An 18,891-nucleotide genomic window follows, 5' to 3' on the forward strand; every position below is an offset into this window, starting at 1 on the left:
AACTTTCCTGGGCCCTGTTTGAACTGCCCCCACTTGACAGGAACAGGGTGTGAGTTGGTTGAACACACAACCTTCTGAAGCAGATGCGAGTGTTACCACTCAGCCATGACTGACACCTTGAGTATCCTGGAAGGAAGCAGGATTGAACTAGAAGAGAGTATTCATCACATTCAAACTCAGTGGTGCAGTGCTTCCATGACCCACAGGAGTGCCACTCTGGCACCTTCAATTTCAAGCAGATTTGTAAACTCAATACAGCCAACCAAACATGTACATTCAAATGATCAATATTTGAAAAATGCTATAAAGCTGCTCAGATCCAATCTCAGACTGGTTCCTCCCTACATTTACTGTTTATAGGCTCACTAGACTGCCACTAGTTTCCACTATTTCTGCAACATTTCCTGCTACAAACTCACTGGAGTTTCAAAATGTTCTTGTATTTACTAAATCTGATCATTTTAATTAATCCCTATTTACAGGTTTTATGGCAGCGTCCTTACCTCTGGGTTCAAGCCCTGCTTCAGGAATCGACAGCCATGGAAGGTACATTCATAACATCATTAAACAGAATGATTTCTACAAACTGAATGTAGCGAAAAGCCAGGTATTCCCGGTGAATGAGCTAGGACAACGGGCTAATGCAGGAGGGATCCAGCAGAGGGCAGTAGAGCGGAGCTGCTGATTGGCCGTTGCAGGGGAAATTTGCATACGTCCGTGTGCTCACCCTAACTTGGAGGCATACCTGAACAAGAGACCCTAGCTGTTCAAGTGAAGACAGGTATCCATCAGAGGGCAGTAGAGCGGAGCTGCTGATTGGCCGTTGCAGGGGAAATTTGCATACGTCCATGTGCTCACCCTAACTTGGAGGTGGTTTGTGGAGGAGCTCTTGTCAAGTGACTCGAGGGCAGGTAGAAGTGGAAAGTTGAACTGTGACATCACAGCCTGCAGGTAAGGGATTGGCTGGTGACTGGTAAGTAGTTTTTATTTATTTTCCCTCAGGTGTTATCGTGCGGGGCGCAGAGGTTGCTGAGTGATTGCTTGCTGAGAAGGGGAGTGAATAACAGGTAAGCTCTTTCTTTTTATCTAGAGGGGATGACAGGGAAGGTAGTGCAATGTTCCTCCTGCAGAATGTTTGAGGTGAGGGACACCGTCAGTGTCCCTGCTGATTTCATCTGTGGGAAGTGCACCCATCTCCAGCTCCTCAGAAACCGCGTTAGGGAACTGGAGATGGAGTCGGATGAACTTCGGATCATTCGGGAGGCAGAGTTGGTCATAGATAGAAGCTTCAGGGATGTAGTTACTCCGAACAATAACGATGGATGGGGTGACGGTGAGAGGGGCGGGGAGGGGAGGAAGCAGTCAGTACAGGGATCCGCTGTGGCCGTTCCCCTTAGTAACAAGTATACCGCTTTGGATACTGTTTTTGGGGGGGGGGAGGGGACTTACCAGGGTTAAGCCATGGGGTACAGGTCTCTGGCACAGAGTCTGTCCCTGTTGCTCAGAAGGGAAAGAGGAGAGGAGTAGAGCATTAGTCATTGGAGACTCCATAGTTAGGGGGATAGATAGGAGATTCTGTGGGAACGAGAGAGACTCACGGTTGGTGTGTTGCCTCCCAGGTGCCAGGGTGCGTGATGTCTCGGATCGTGTTTTCGGGATCCTTAAGGGGGAGGGGGAGCAGCCCCAAGTCGTGGTCCACATAGGTACCAACGACATAGGTAGGAAAAGGGATGGGGATGTAAGGCAGGAATTCAGGGAGCTAGAGTGGAAACTTAGATCTAGGACAAACAGAGTTATTAGCTCTGGGTTGTTACCCATGCTGCGTGATAGCGAGACGAGGAATAGGGAGAGAGAGAAGTTGAACACGTGGCTACAGGGATGGTGCAGGAGGGAGGGTTTCAGATTTCTGGATAATTGGGGCTCATTCTGGGGTGGGTGGGACCTCTACAAACGGGATGGTCTGCACCTGGACCAGAGGGGTACCAATATTCTGGGGGGGAAATGCTCTTCGGGAGGGTTTAAACTAGTTCAGCAGGGACTTGGGAACCTGAATTGTAGCTCCAGTATACAGGAGGTTGAGAGTAGTGAGATCATGAGTAGGGTTTCAAAGTTGCAGGAGTGTACCGGCAGGCAGGAAGGTGGTTTAAAGTGTGTCTTCTTCAATGCCAGGAGCATCCGGAATAAGGTGGGTGAACTTGCGGCATGGGTTGGTACCTGGGACTTCGATGTTGTGGCCATTTCGGAGACATGGATAGAGCAGGGACACGAATGGTTGTTGCAGGTGCCGGGATTTAGATATTTCAGTAAGCTCAGGGAAGGTGGTAAAAGAGGGGGAGGGGTGGCATTGTTAGTCAAGGACAGTATTACAGTGGCAGAAAGGACGTTTGATGAGGACTCGTCTACTGAGGTAGTATGGGCTGAGGTTAGAAACAGGAAAGGAGCGGTCACCCTGTTAGGGGTTTTCTGTAGGCCTCTGAAAAGTTCCAGAGATGTAGAGGAGCGGATTGCAAAGATGATTTTGGATAGGAGCAAAAGCAACAGGGTAGTTGTTATGGGGGACTTTAACTTTCCAAATATTGACTGAAAACGCTATAGTTCGAGTACATTAGATGGGTCCGTTTTTGTCCAATGTGTGCAGGAGGGTTTCCTGACACAGCATGTAGATAGGCCAACGAGAGGCGAGGCCATATTGGATTTGGTACTGGGTAATGAACCAGGACAGGTGTTAGATTTGGAGGTAGGTGAGCAGTTTGGTGATAGTGACCACAATTCGATTACGTTTACTTTAGTGATGGAAAGGGATAGGTATATACCGCAGGGCAAGAGTTATATCTGGGGGAAAGGCAATTATGATGCGATGAGGCAAGACTTAGGATACATCGGATGGAGAGGAAAACTTCAGGGGATGGGCACAATGGAAATATGGAGCTTGTTCAAGGAACAGCTACTGCGTGTCCTTGATAAGTATGTACCTGTCAGGCAGGGAGGAAGTGGTCGAGTGAGGGAACCGTGGTTTACTAAAGCAGTCGAAACACTTGTCAAGAGGAAGAAGGAGACTTCTGTAAAGATGAGACATGAAGGTTCAGTTAGGGCATTCGAGAGTTACAGGAAGGACCTAAAGAGAGAGCTAAGAAGAGCCAGGAGGGGACATGAGAGGTCTTTGGCAGGTAGGATCAAGGATAACCCTAAAGCTTTCTATAGATATGTCAGGAATAAAAGAATGACTAGGGTAAGAGTAGGGCCAGTCAAGGACAGTAGTGGAAAGTTGTGCTTGGAGTTCGAGGGGATAGGAGAGGTGCTAAATGAATATTTTTCGTCACTATTCACACAGGAAAAAGACAATGTTGTCGAGGAGAATACTGAGATTCAGGCTACTAGACTAGAAGGGCTTGAGGTTCATAAGGAGAATGTATTAGCAATTCTGGAAAGTGTGAAAATAGATAAGTCACCTGGGCCAGGTGGGATTTATCCTAGGATTTGCTGGGAAGCAAGGGAGGAGATTGCTGAGCCTTTGGCCTTGATCTTTAAGTCATCTTTGTCTACAGGAATAGTGCCAGAAGACTGGAGGATAGCAAATGTTGTCCCCTTGTTCAAGAAGGGGAGTAGAGATAACCCCGGTAACTATAGACCAGTGAGCCTTACTTCTGTTGTGGGAAAAATCTTGGAAAGGTTTATAAGAGATAGGATGTATAATCATCTGGAAAGGAATAATTTGATTAGAGATAGTCAACACGGTTTTGTGAAGGGTAGGTCGTGCCTCACAAACCTTATAGAGTTCTTTGAGAAGGTGACCAAACAGGTGGATGAGGGTAAAGCAGTTGATGTGGTGTATATGGATTTCAGTAAAGCATTTGATAAGGTTCCTCATGGTAGGCTACTGCAGAAAATACGAAGGCATGGGATTCAGGGTGATTTAGCAGTTTGGATCAGAAATTGGCTAGCTGGAAGAAGACAAAGGGTGGTGGTTGATGGGAATTGTTCAGACTGGAGTCCAGTTACTAGTGGTGTACCACAAGGATCTGTTTTGGGGCCACTGCTGTTTGTCATTTTTATAAATGACCTGGAGGAGGGCGTAGAAGGATGGGTGAGTAAATTTGCAGATGACACTAAAGTCGGTGGAGTTGTGGACAGTGCGGAAGGATGTTACAAGTTACAGAGGGACATAGATAAGCTGCAGCGCTGGGCTGAGAGGTGGCAAATGGAGTTTAATGCAGAAAAGTGTGAGGTGATTCATTTTGGAAGGAATAACAGGAAGACTGAGCACTGGGCTAATGGTAAGATTCTTGGCAGTGTGGATAAGCAGAGAGATCTCGGTGTCCATGTACATAGATCCCTGAAAGTTGCCACCCAGGTTGAGAGGGTTGTTAAGAAGGCGTACGGTGTGTTAGCTTTTATTGGTAGAGGGATTGAGTTTAGGAGCCATGAGGTCATGTTGCAGCTATACAGCACTCTGGTGCGGCCGCATTTGGAGTATTGCGTGCAATTCTGGTCGCCGCATTATAGGAAGGATGTGGAAGCATTGGAAAGGGTGCAGAGGAGATTTACCAGAATGTTGCCTGGTATGGAGGGAAGATCTTATGAGGAAAGGCTGAGGGACTTGAGGCTGTTTTCGTTAGAGAGAAGAAGGTTAAGAGGTGACTTAATTGAGGAATATAAGATGATCAGAGGATTGGACAGGGTGGACAGTGAGAGCCTTTTTCCTCGGATGGTGATGTCTAGCACGAGTGGACATACCTTTAAATTGAGGGGAGATAGATATAAGACAGATGTCAGAGGTAGGTTCTTTACTCGGAGAGTAGTAAGGTTGTGGAATGCCCTGCCTGCAACAGTAGTGGACTCGCCAACACTAAGGACATTCAAATGGTCATTGGATAGACATATGGACAATAAGGGAATAGTGTAGATGGGCTTTAGAGTGGTTTCACAGGTCGGCACAACATCGAGGTCCGAAGGGCCTGTACTGCGCTGTAATGTTCTATGTTCTATGGATGCCATTTACGGTAGCTAGGATTAGGTTTAGGTATTTGGGGATTCAGGTAGCGAGGGAATGGACGGGGCTCCATAAGTGGAACTTAACAAAGCTGGTGGAGGAGGTCAGGGAGGATCTTAGGAGGTGGGATACACTGCACTTAATGTTGAGGGGAGGGTCCAAGTGGTGAAAATAAATATTCTACCGAGGTTCTTGTTTATCTTTCAGGCTCGCCCGATCTTTATACCAAAGGCCTTTTTTCGGAAAGTGGACACGATCATCTTGGACTTTGTATGGGCGGGGAAGGTGCCGAGGGTGGGGAGGACCCGGCTGCAGAAGTGGAGGCAACAGGGGGGTTTGGCGTTGCCGAACGTGCTTCATTATTATTGGGCAGCAAATGTGGACAAGGTACTGGCGGTGGTGGGAAGGAGAAGGGGTAGAGTGGGTTCGGATGAAGAAGGAATATTGTAAGGGGTCTAGTTTGAGGGCTATGGTGACAGCAGGGTTGCCAATGGCTCCGAGTAGGTATCCAGGGAGAGTGGTGCAGTCCACGGTGAAGATATGGAATCAGCTGAGGAGGCATGTTAGGTTTGAAGGGATGTCGGTGCTAATGCCGCTATGCGAGATTCATGGGTTTGAGCCGGGGGGGATGGATAGTGTATACAGGAGGTGGAGGGAAGTGGGGCTGGTCAAGGTGAGGGATCTGTATTTGGAGGAAGGGTTCGCTAGAGGAGCTAAGGGAGAGGGTAGAGCTGCCGAGGGGGAGTGAGTTCAGGTATCTGCAGGTTAGGGACTTTGCATGAAAGGTCTGGAGAGGATTCCCTAGGTTGCCGCTGGAGTGACTGCTGCTTCTGGATGTGGAAGGGGAGGGAAGAATTGGGGATATATACAAGAGGCTGGGGGAGCAGGGGAGGTGAACGGGTGGTGAAGATCAGGGAGAAATGGGAAGTGGAGTTGGGAGGGGAGATCAATTGGGGAGTATGGAGTGAGGCACTGCGAAGGGTAAATGGGACTTCCTCTTGTGCAATGATGAGCCTGATACAGTTTAAGGTGGTGCACAGGATGCATATGACTCGGCGAGAATGAGTGGGCTCTTTCAGGGGGTAGCAGATGAGTGTGAGAGGTGTGGGCGTGGTCCAGTGAATCACGCACACATGTTTTGGGGTTGTAAAAAATTGGGAAGATTCTGGGCGAGAGTGTTCGCGGTCTTAGCCAGGATAGTGGGGGAGGGAGTGGACCCGGACCCTTTGGTGGCGATATTTGGGGTTTCAGAGAAGCCGGAGCTCATGGAGAGGAGTAAGGCCGATGTCGTCGCCTTCGCTTCTCTGATTGCACGGCGTGGAATTTTTTGCAGGAGTGGCGGTCGGCATCGCCACCGGGGGTAGAGGCACGGTTGGGTGACCTATATGACTTGCTGCAATTAGAGAAGATAATGTATGAGTTAAGAGGCTCAGCAGGGGGGTTTGAGAAAAGGTGGGGCATGTTTGTGACCGTGTTTGAGGAGCTGTTCGTCGTAGGGGGGTGGTGGGATGGGGGAGGGGGGAAAATCTGTACAGACTGTATAGTTGATTATTGAGAAGTATGTTTTCCGGGGTGTTTATTTGCTGTAACCTGTTTTGATACATATTTGTAATAAAAATACAATTAAAAAGAAAAGAGTGATTTTTCAGCTTGTAAATGCTTTCAATACACCCGATGGCAGGCAGTAAGAACGGGAGAGTTTCCTGGTCAGCTACACTGCAGAAGGCAATGCAAACCACTGCTGTACTTTGCCAAGTATAATCATGGACCAATCCAATGGAGGTCAATGGTCGCCAACACCCTCTTAGAGCATAGGGACCTGAAGGTGAAGGAGGATCCATATTTACATCAATACACATTCTAGGTTAAATTAGTATCATCAATCTTAAAATGTTAAAGTAAATAAAAGTACAGATCACACAGACAGTGATTTCTTCTCTGAATGCTTGTTTGTTTCTCAATTAAACTTACAGAAAACCACTTACAAAAACTTGGAAATATTTTGAGTATTGTGACTGAGGAGTTAAAACACAATTGTCATATATCCTTAAGGGAACACACACATATTTAATTTAATTTAATATCAAATTAACTATTATTTCTGCTTTGAAAGCTGACATTGATGATCCAAATACCTCTCATTTAACCCCATTCCCATTACAGCAATCAGTGCTACTTACCAATAATGACTTGGCTATGACATTTTCAACTATTTTCAAGTCATGTCGCACGTGCTTCTGCCTTAAGTTTGAGCCTTCTATTTCCTCATCAGCAAAAAAACGGAATAAAAGAGGTTCATCCTTAAATTCGCTCTTTTCCAGTACTATAAAGGAAAAACAAGATGTAAAGCACCAGATAAATCTCAGGTACAATTCAAATTATAGCCGCTTTAGTAACAGTTGTTTATTTGTCTTAAAAAAAGTAAACAAGACAGTACATTGATCTTAAATAAAGTTAAATGCTACAGTCAGTGATGTTCCATGACTAAAAGATGTCTACTGTCTTTTACCACAGTGTCTAAATTAGAGATATAATTTATTTGGCGTAATAGTTCCAATCATATTTATGGCATAAAAAGGCGAGGTTGACTGCAACAATATGAGACTTTGGAATGGTGATATGTAAAATTGCAGTTCACAAAAGAAAAGAAAAACTAATTTACAAAGTCACAACATAGTTAATGTGCAGCATTAACTAATAAGATTAAACAAAATAAATTTGTACCATTTTATTGTTTTAAGAAGAACTGAAGTTTGAATAGTGCACTGAAATTAACCTTACCGTGGTGCATAAAACCATTGTCACACAGTTCCACACCCAGGATTATTGCTTCCTCTCTGGTTTTACAGTCCCCCTGGTGACAAAGTAATGAACATTCTACATTGCATGTTCTAATAACACGGTAACTACCAATTCCTGTTTGAGTTCTTTCAATATCTTGTTCATAAAGTCAACTATATTAGAAACATTTTAATATAATATGAGGAGTACTTCCATAGTCCTACACTGCCAGTAGATAAGCCTTACTCGAGGATAGCATAGGATCAAGATAGGCTCTGCTGTAATCCTGATTCTCTGCCACACCTTGTACATGTATAATACATTTAACATAGTAAAATGTCCCAAGGCGCTTCATAGGAGCATTATCAAATATAATTTGACACCAGGCTACATAGGAAGTTAAAACAGATGATGAAAAAGTTGATCAATGAAGAAGGTCCCAATGAGTCCCTTAAAGGAGGAAAGAAAAGTAGAGAGGTGGAGAAGTTTCAGGAGACAATTCCAGAGCTAAGGCCTCTACAACTATTAAAGTCAGGATTGGAAGAAGTGGGGTATCTCAGACAATTGTAGGGTTGGTGTTGGTTAGAGAGAGGGAGGAGAAAGGCAATGGTGGGATCAGAAAACAAGGATGAGAATTTTAATATAAAGGCATTGCTCAGACAGAAACTAATGCAGGTCAGCGAGCACAGGAGTGATGGGGGACTGGGACTTGGTGAAATGTAGAATACAAGCAGAGATTTGGGCAAGTTCAAATTTATAGAAAGTGGAAAGTGGGAGTTACCAATGTGACGTTGGAATAGCCAAGCCGAGAAGTAAAGAACAAAGATCTATACAGCACAGAAACAGGCCATTCGACTCTCCAAGCCTGTACCGGTTATGATACCAACGTTGGCCAAAACCAACTTCCTTGTGCCATATCCCTCTATACCCATCCTATGCATGTATTTGTCAAGATGCATTTTGAACGCTGTTAATGTATCTGCTTCCATAACCTCTCCTGGCAATGCGTTCCAGGCACTCACTACCCTCTGTGTAAAAACCTGCCTCGCACATACCCTCGAAACGTTGCCCCACAGACCTTAAACCTATGTCCCTGGTGACTGACCCCTCCACCCTGGGAAAGAGTGCCTGCCCATCCACTCTATCTATGCCCTCATAATCTTGTAGACTCCTATCAGGTCGTCCCTCAACCTCCTTCATTCCAATGAAAACAGTCAGAGTCTATTCAGCCTCTTCGCAGAGCTAACGCCCTCCAGACCAGGCAACATCCTGGTAAACCGGCTCTGCGCCCTCTCCAAAGCCTCTACATCCTTCTGGTAGTGTGGCGACCATAATTGTGCGCAATATTCCAAGTGCGGCCTTACCAAGGTTCTATACAACTGTAGGATGACTTGCCAGTTTTTATACAAAGGCAATAGTGAGGATTTCAGCAGCAGATGAGCTGAGGCAGAGACAGAGTCACTCCATGATAAGAAGGAAGTAGGGGATGTCTTAGTGTTGCACTGGTTATGTGGTCCAATGCTCATTGCAAGTTCAAATGTGATACCAAGGTTGTGAGTTGTCTGGTTCAGCCTCAGGGTGAGGAATGGAGTCAATGCTTCAGGAATGGAGTTTATAGTGGGGACCAAAGTGAATATTGATATTTTCAACATTTATTTGGAAAACGATTCCCCTCATCCAGTACTGGATGTCAGCCAAGCTGTCTGACAATTTTTAGATGATGGAAGGGTAGAGACAGAGTGAGCACCACCAGCAAACATATGGAACAAGGCATGAAGATAAAAAATAGGAGGATGGAACCATGTAGGACGCCAGATTTAAAAGCACAGGGGCAGGAGGAGAAGCCATCGCAAGTGGATATCTGGCAATTATTATATAAATAAGCATGAAACCAAGCGAGTGCCATCCGATCCAACTGGACGACAATGGAGAGGCATTGGAGGAGAATGCTGTGATCAGCAATGTCAAAGATTGAAGACATATCGAAAAGGACATGGATGCATAGTTGCCACTATCCATCCTGGGAGCATGGTTACTTATGGGAGCATAGGACAGGAAATTACCGATCTAAACAGTAATGCATTTATCAGTTTCCATCTCTGATGTGTAAAAATAAAGAGCATTGAGTGGCAGAAACAATCATAATTTAAGGCATTTTATTTTAAGATCTTGTTCAAAATGAACTTCCGGTGACAGCCATGGAGTGAGCGGTCGCACATTTGGTGGCTCCTGCTCTCAAGGCAATAGTTTTTGGTCTTTTCCCCACCCAAAAGGCGAAGTTTTTGATGGAAAGAGGTGCAGGAGTACCTGTAGATGGTGTTACCCCTCTGGTGTGGCTAGTGGATGTATCCACAAACTAGGATTGGGGCGAGAAGAAAAGAGCTTCGGGAACAGAAGAGACTTTGTGGTACTCCACAGGATGAGATGGCAGAATGCAAAGGGGTTGTTCTGCCCGCCCAGTGGTCAACGGAGCAGCTAGTGGAGTTTTTGAAAGCAAAGATCAGCCAACAGAGGAAGGAGGCCCTGGAAGACCTGGCCAAAGTGGTGGAATCGATCAAAGCAGGGATCGAGAGAGTAGAGCCGGGGCTGGAGTCCCAGGGCCGGGCGATCCACAAAGTGGAGGAGCGCGAGGAACAGTTGGCTCGTTAGTGCCCGAGGTGGGAGTGATTTGGGAAGCCCAGAAGAGGCCGAAGGAGAAGATGGGGGATCTGGAGAATTGCTGCAGAAGGCAAAATCTGCAGATTGTGGGGTTGCCCGAAGGCATTGAAGGTGCGGAGGCTGGCACGTACGTGGCCAAATTGTTGGAGCAGTTGATGGGGAAGGGTGTCTTTGAGGAGCCCTTGGAGGTCGACCAAGCGCACAGGGAGCTGATGAGGAGGCTGCAAGTGGGCCAGCCACCAAGGGCAATGTTGCTGTAGTTGCATCACTTTCTGGATAAGGAGGAGATCCTTCGGTGGGCGAATCAGAGAAGGAAGTGCACCTGGGAAGGGAACGAGCTACGGTTACCAGGACTTGGGTGTAGAACTGGTAAAGAGGACCGGGTTTAGAACATAGAACATACAGTGCAGAAGGAGGCCATTCGGCCCATTGAGTCTGCATCGACCCACTTAAGACCTCACTTCCACCCTATCCCCATAACCCAATAACCCCTAACCTTTTGGACACTAAGGGCAATTTATCATGGCCAATCCACCTAACCTGCACGTCTTTGGACTGTGGGAGGAAACCGGAGCTTGTGCTACCGTGCTGCCCACGTTTAACCGGGTCAAGGCTGCCCTCTTTAAGAAGGGAGTGAAGTTCGGAGTGCTGTATCCGACCCTCCTCTGGTTGACATTTCTAAAGCGTGAGTACTATTTTGGCACTCCAGAAGAGGTGATGGAGTTCATGAGGGGAAATGGACTGGCGGGAGAGTGAGGACATTGAACTTTGGAGGAGTTTGAGCTAGTGTTTCTTTGTTTGTTCTCTGAAAACTTTTCCCTTTGAGTGTTTCTTTTGATTTGATGGTGGGGTTTTTGCAGGGCAGACCTTTCATGGGGGAACATCAAGGGTGAGGGAAACTTTTGCTGCTTTTTGGGGCGTGTGGATGGGGGGAATTGGGGGGTAGGGAGATTGGGGTTCTTTGGGACGACGGCTGTCGGAGGCCGGGTATGCCGGGCTAGTGGGCTCGGCGGGCGGGCTAGTTAACAGGGTGCAGTGGGGGTTGTCAGGAGGTAGGCACAGGGGAGGGGGATGGGGTTGATGATTTGTTTGGTGGAGGGGCGATTTGCTGACAAGGGTGCGGATGATGTGGCGCGGTTAGAAAAGGATCAATGACGGTGAACATCCGAGGGTGAACCTGGAGGGTCGTGTGACACGGACCGAGGGCTGGCACACAAAGGGATATGATTGAAAGGCAGGGGAGGGGGCCGGGGAGCCCCCTAACCAGGCTGGTCACGTGTAATGTGAGGGGCCTGAATGGGCCGGTCAAACGGTGGAGTCTGAAGGCGGATGTGACCTTTTTGCAGGAGATGTACTTAAAGATAGGAGACCAGGTAAGGTTGAGGAAAGGCTAGGTAGGGCAGGTGTCCCATTCGGGACTGGATATGAAGACGAGGGTGGTGGCGGTACTGGTAAATAAGCGGGTGTCATTAGTGGTGGGGAATATTGTGGCAGATTCAGCAGTGGGGGGTGGGCAGTTCATAATGGGAAGCTGAAGGGGTTGCTGGTCCTGGTAAACATTTATGCCCCAAGTTAGGATGATGGAGATTTCCTGAGGAGGGTGCTGGGGACGATTCCTGACCGGGTTTGGACCGGTCATGCTGGAATTCGGTGAAGGTGTCGGCAGTGCAAAGGAGCTGAAAGGGTCCATGGAGCACATGATTTGGGGGCGGTGGACCCATGGAGGTTTGGGAGGCCGAGGGCGAAGGAATGCTCAATACTTCTCCCATGTGCGCCGGGTGTACTACTTCTCCCATGTGCACCGGGTGTACTCCCGGATCGATTTTGTTGTGCTGGACAAGGCATTGCTGGCGGGGTAGGCAACTCGGAATATTCAACGATCGTGGTCTCCAACCACGCGCTGCTCTGGGTGGATTCGCAACTGGATCGGGAATAGGGAGAAGGCGGAATGGCGGAGATGGCAAGGCTGGTAGATGAGAACCTGAGGGTAGATAGAAGGCATCGGAGATGCTGGAGGCAGGCTCCAGATGGAGTTCGGATTAGTGTCCACGGGGAAGGCGGTGGGGCAGCTATGGAGCATCAGGGGGGGGGTATATGAGTACAGTGAGAAAGCGAGCAGGAAGCTGGCCCACCAGTTGAGGAAGCAAGTGGCAGTGAGGGAGATTGGCAGAGTAAAGGATGAGATGGGAAGAGTGGTATTGGACCCGGGGGGGGGGGGGGGGGGCGGTGAGGTGAACGGCATGTTTGAGACGTTCTATAGGTGATTATATGAGTCAGAGCTCGGTGTTTCCCAGGTGTTGGTCCAATCAGGCTGAAGGGGTGATGGAGGTGGTTGGGGGGCGAGCCTGGGGCCACATATCTGGGCGCATACAACGAGGCTCGGGAGAGGGGAGAACATCTCCATACACTATCGCAGGCTTCCATCTCTCTGATATTGAAAAAGGACAAGGATCCAGAGCGGTGTGGGTCGTACCGCCCGATATTGTTATTGAACATAGACGGCAAGTTGTTGCCGAAGGTGTTATCTTCACGAATCGAGGACTGTGTCCCGGGGTGATAGACGAAGACCAAACGTGAAAAGGAGGCAGCTGTCTGCGAATGTGAGGTGGCTGCTCAATGTAATTACCTTCGGAGCGAGGTGGTGGTAGCGGTGGATGCAGCAAAGGCGTTTGACCGGGTGGAGTGGAAGTATCTGTGGACGGTGCTGGGGCGGTTTGGGTTCAGGCAGGGGCATGTCGACTGGGTCCGGCTGCTGTACAAGGCACCAGTCACAAGTGTACGGAAGAACCAAGTGAGTTCGGGACATTTTGGGCTGCATCGGGTGTCGAGGCAGGGGTGCCCGGTATCCCCGATGCTCGTTTCTTTGGCAATAGAGCCGCTGGCAATGATGCTTAGGAGGCCGAGTGATTGGCGAGGGGTTGTGCGGGGGTTGGGAGGGGGGTCGCCAAGCATAGGGTCTCGCTGTATGAAGACGGCCTGCTGTTATATATTTCAGACCTATTGGGTGATATTGGGGGCATATGGAGATTTTGGAGGATTTTGGCCGGTTCTCTGGGTGCAAGTTGAAAGAGTGAGGTGTTCCCGATTGAGGCTAGAGGGCAGGAGAGGAGGTTAGGGGAGTTACCGTTCAAGGTATTGGGGGGCGGCTTTTAGATACCTGGGCATTCAGGTGACGTGGGGTTGGGCGCTGTTGCAGAAGTTGAACTTGATGCAGTTGGTGGAGCAGATGAAGGGGGACGTTAAGAGGTGGGATGTGCTGCCATTGTCGCTGGCGGGACAGGTACAGACATTAGAAATGATGGTGCTGCCAAGGTTTCTGTTCGTGTTTCAGAACCTCCCAATCTTTGCCCCGAAGGCGTTCTTTAAAAAGATCATTGCACTGATTTCTGGGTTTGTGTGGGCAGGGAAGACCCCATGAGTCAGGAGGGCTTTTTTGGAGCGAGGGCGAGGGGGGGGGGGGGGGGGGGGGGCTGACGTTGCCGAATATAATGAACTATGACTACTGGACGGTGAACATGGCCATGATTAAGAAAGTAGTTGGGATGGGGTCAGCGTGGGGGTGGATGAGACAGCTTCTTGTAGGGGAACAGTTTAAGGGCATTGTTAACAGTGCCTCTGCCATTCTCGCCGGCCAGACACTCCGTGCGCCAATTGGTGATGTCGACCTTGAGGGCATGGGGGATGTGGAGGCAGCATTTGGGACTGGAGGGTGCTTCGGTGTAGGGACCATTTGTGACAACCATAGATTTGTACCGGGGGGCTGGAGCAAAGGGGAGGGGGGGGAGGAAGCAGGGGTAAATGGGTTTAAATGGGAACGGCAGGATGTAATATGTGGCGATGGTGGTGAGCCGGGGGGCGACTAGTGGGTGTCCGTTCGTTATTTATCATGGTGTATGATTTTTCTTCTGTTTTGGTTTGTTTTAATGAAAATGCCTGAATAAAATATTTTAAAAATATATATTTTGTTGAAAATCACAACATAGTACTTCACCAAGAGGACTGGCTAATGTAGCAGTTTAATACTCTATTATTTATACCCTCTATTATTTAACCTTCTAGTCTGAATCCAGTTTCGATTGATCTGGTGAGTCTACTCTGACAGTTTAAAGGTTCCAGGTGAGATTGCAAACTTTCAACCTAGTTCCCCATGGGCATTGTTCCACAGCACAAGATTGCCCAGAATTTAGTACAAAAAAGCAATTATTTCCAATCTCATAGCTAATGCTTCACTGAGGAAGTATAACTCACAATGTACTACTGAACCCCACAGAAAGATTTAAATTTTAATCTCTCACCTGTTTGGAGTGAAACAACGTCAACCGGTTACATAGGAAAAACCACAACAATTCTTTTCAGTTTCTCTTGACAATTAATGGGAAAAGTTAAGCCACAGGTCCTATTTCTAACCGTTAACCTGTTTCAGAAACCTAACATTTATTGGTGAGTCCTGATTCAGACGCAGGTGTCACAGCCACACAGTTCAAGGGTCCTATATACTCATTGTTTATGATTACAAGAAATGAAAGTAGTACATTTGATATATTAATGGTACTCAGAAAAAAGGGGAGGAGTTTGCATAAAAAAAGAATTTCATAGCAATCTCACACTGAGGGGTAATGAATACAGCAGATATCAGAAGTAAAAAAAGATACAACTGGGGTGATCCTCTTACATTGTGATTAAGGTACATTGCTCTAACTTTAATCTGTATTTGGTCGATACCTCATGGTATCTGATACTGACAGTGAGTGCCTAAAATGTTTTTTTTAAAAAGCTTCATTTTCCACTATTCCACCTAATTAACACAAAAATACAGAAAAATTAAAAAGAAAAAAATTCTATCCTGCTCTGGCTCAAAAAAATCTGGACACATTTTGAATTTTGTGAAGGACATTACATACTCAAAAATTATCAAATATTTCTACGTTATACCACAGACAGTGTCTGAGTTAATTGCAAGTTAGTAAAAGGGTCAGTATAATCTCTGAATACTTGACAATTTAATAGGAAATCATGTATAACACCTTCCATCTCACAATGTGGGAGAGTCAGTTTCAGCGATGCCAACATGGTGGCTTCATAATCAGCTTCCAAGGACCATATAGGTGATGTGTTATCTGAGTTGGTTTAACATTGACTGCAACTGGATGCAGTGAGACTAGAAACAGGCTTCCAACACAGGAGATGGTCCAACACTGTTTTATTGAACCTGCTGGGTTCAATCCAGATCCAATGCACTTGGTCTCCTGACTCACATGTCTACACTGTCTACTGCCCTCAGTTCTCTTGCTGGATATCACTGATCCTTAATCTCTCGGTGCTCCTGATTCCATTCCCTGTGATGTTAATCCCAACTATTCTGGCTCTTTAGCATGCATTGCCTTGCTAAATCCTCCCCTGAAACTAAAATCACTAAAAAAAAAAGGATGTGCAGTCAAAATAAGATGTATAACTTCAGCTTTGTGAATTTTGCCACTTAATTCAAAAACCCTTGATTTATGCAGCTAATGCCACTTTGGTTGATTTTTCAACAGTTCCACTGTGCATCATTTAAATAATATCTCCTGCATACTTGCAATATTTCCAACTAAAAAAGGCAGATTTCCTTATTTAGGATATTTCAAGCTACCCAATCAGATTAATTTAATTACCAAAGTTACACAAAAAATATATTTGTTACTTTACCTGTGCAATTAACCAATCTGTCAGCTTGTTTGCCATGGCTACTGACTTATAGGTTCTCAGGTGATAGTCCTTGTCCCTGGATATGAGAATCATATCAGTTAACAGTATGGTTATACATGAAAGCCAGTGTTACAGACATTACATTTCAGCCTGACAAACGTTTACTAATAGTTGGCTCAACAAAGACTGCACAAACATCCCAGATTAATTTTGCAGGAGAGTACTCCCCATCGACTGGTATCAATTCAGTGGAAATCCCAGATGGGCAAGTCTCCCTATCTTTAGAGTAAAATCAGTGAATAACCTTAATGATGCTTTTTTCATTTGACTGTTTAACTGGTTGGAAGGGGTTTCAAAAATATCTCCATCCTCAAGATTGGGGAGTCCAGTACATCGTGCAAAAGGCAGAGCTGAAGCATGTGCAGCCGTCTTCAGACAGAAGTACCAGTGCACGATCTAGCCCTATCTCCTCCTGAAGGGGTGGCACAGTGGTTAGCACTGTTGTCTCACTCCCTCCACTACCAACGCAGGGTGGCAGCAGTGTACACTACAGGATGTGCCGCAGCAGCAAGCTTCCTTCAACAACACCTTACAAAACTGCAAGCCCTATCACCTAAAAGGGTAAGGGTAACAGATGAATGGAAAACCATCATATGCAAGCACCCCTCCAAGATGCACACCATCCTGACATGGAACTATATCGTCATTCCTTTATTGTCACACGATCAAATATCTGGAACTCCCTCCCTAATAGCGCTGGTGAATATTCCCAAAATAATTGGACTGCAGCAGTTCAAGACAAGGGGATTTTCACAGTAACTTCATTGCAGTGTTAATGTAAGCCTACTTGTGACAATAATAACGATTATTATTATTATTATAAAGCAGCTCATTGTCACCTTCTTAGGGTCATTTAGGGATGGTAGTAAACGCTGGACCTGCCAGTGATGTTCAAATTCCATGAACAAATGAATACCACTAACTTCGAAATCTTGTTTCTTGGCTTATGAAATGGTTTTAATGTTACTGATTTTGGAAATTCCATTTGAAGACAATGTAACTATTTCTAAGATATGAGAAATTTAAAAATATTTCAGAATTACAGCTTCTTTTTTCAATACAAAGAGTTGGAGGTTTTTGCATATTTTCACTAAGCAAATTCCTCATGAAGCGTTTTCTTGAAAAACAAAATATTTATTTCAGAAATACATCTGTTGAAAAAAAATCAATGTGGACTACATGGATAACTAAACTGGTATTTTAGTAATCCCTTAAAATATGTTCATGGATCTTTTGTCATTTCAATTGAGTTGATCCATTTAGCTCCCTCCACTGCCTTCCCCCTTCCCGTTGCCAACCAAATCAAGTTTGTGTCTCCTGCGGTCTAAGAATAGAAAAAACATCTTTATCTCGACTCTATCTTCTATCTCGATTCATTCACTCCCTGAGCTCTTGTCCACAAGATCAGTTCCTACTTCCCTGACCAGATTGTCAACCACCTAACATCACTTCTCTGGCCTCCATGCTTGCTGACAGTTCTTCTCCTTAGATACTGCCTCACTCACTTCCAAAACCACCATCACCTATCGATTGCCACCTCAGCTCAACTAACGTAGCTAGAAGTAAAAGTTGGGATTTTCTTATCTGAATTATTCAGTTACTTGCTGCCCTTAGCACCTGAGCCAATTGAACAGCTCATTTTTAGAGAGTAGATTTTGTACTGTTTCGGCACGGAGCATTGTCGGCATCCTAATAGGTGCTATTTGTCCAAAATGTTTAAAGTGCAGATATATACAAATTACAACTTGGGCTTGAATTTTACGTTTGGACTGCACTCAAAGTTGGTGTGGGCAACTTTGCTCCTACCCAAGATCGCATTGTTTATGTTATAGTACGTTGGCTGGCCAATTAAACATCATCAAGTGTGAAACACACTTGTAAAAGGTTGAGCACTGCTAGGGAGGGTGGGAGGAGGGCAGGCACTGAGAAAAGGGACAGGCTGGCACTGTTCCCTTAGGGGAACAGCTACTGCGAAGCTGTCTCAAGGGAGCTGCTGAACCGTCAAAAATAAATATCAATGGAAAAACTATGCCACAAGTGTCTAGGTAACACAATCTTACACAGAGCTCTGTCCCCAGACACTTTTGTTAATTTTATTTGAGCCCTGACGTTTCAACCCACCCTGTGGATCAAGGTTGCAACCATGTAGGCAGGCGGCAACACAAAATCCCTATCAATTAAAGTTTAATTAATTTAAATTGGCTTCTTAATTGTTGGCGGTCATACTTCCAACTTGCATGAGTGACCGCCAATCAAAATATCACGCGGATTAGATGGCATCGGGATGAGCACCCAGCCGAGCAATTAAAACTTCTGGCCTTGGACCTTCAGCCTTCCATACCCAACTGGAGTTGGAAAAGATTAAATTCAGAAATAGAGTGTCCTTTAAAGCAAACCCATTTGTTATTCTGGCAGCAAGATTTTCTCATTTGCTTCACCAAAATCTAAAATGCTCTTGTTTGTTAAAGTTGCAGCGATGCCTCAACATCATTTGAGATAACTATCTTATTAGATGTGTTATGATCCCAGCTGATGTTGCTTATGGAAAAGTCAGATCCCAGAGCGGAATCAGATGTGATCGATCCTACCTTTTGTTTTGATTAGAAACATGGAAGGCAACTACTGGCGACACAGTGGCATAGTGGTTAGCACAGCTGCCTCACAGCTCCAGTGACCCGGGTTCAATTCAAGTCTCGGGTGGCTGTCTGTGTGGAGTT

General features: G+C 46.1%; 1 protein-coding gene across 2 annotated transcripts in view; it reads right to left on the minus strand.

Annotated features, from left to right (window-relative positions):
- prex2 (phosphatidylinositol-3,4,5-trisphosphate-dependent Rac exchange factor 2) overlaps positions 1-18,891 on the minus strand; it is an 825,781-nt gene that overhangs the window by 495,251 nt on the left and 311,639 nt on the right. For both annotated transcript variants that reach the window (XM_072467618.1, XM_072467617.1), the window contains exons 14-16: positions 16,115-16,190; positions 7,772-7,844; positions 7,171-7,313 (exon numbers count right to left, since the gene is read on the minus strand). In XM_072467618.1, the coding sequence (XP_072323719.1) occupies positions 7,171-7,313; positions 7,772-7,844; positions 16,115-16,190 (292 nt within the window). The remainder of the gene's footprint in view (positions 1-7,170; positions 7,314-7,771; positions 7,845-16,114; positions 16,191-18,891) is intronic.

The sequence above is a fragment of the Scyliorhinus torazame genome, chromosome 11 (genome assembly GCF_047496885.1).
Source record: "Scyliorhinus torazame isolate Kashiwa2021f chromosome 11, sScyTor2.1, whole genome shotgun sequence".
In the NCBI taxonomy this organism is placed as follows: Eukaryota; Metazoa; Chordata; class Chondrichthyes; order Carcharhiniformes; family Scyliorhinidae; genus Scyliorhinus; species Scyliorhinus torazame.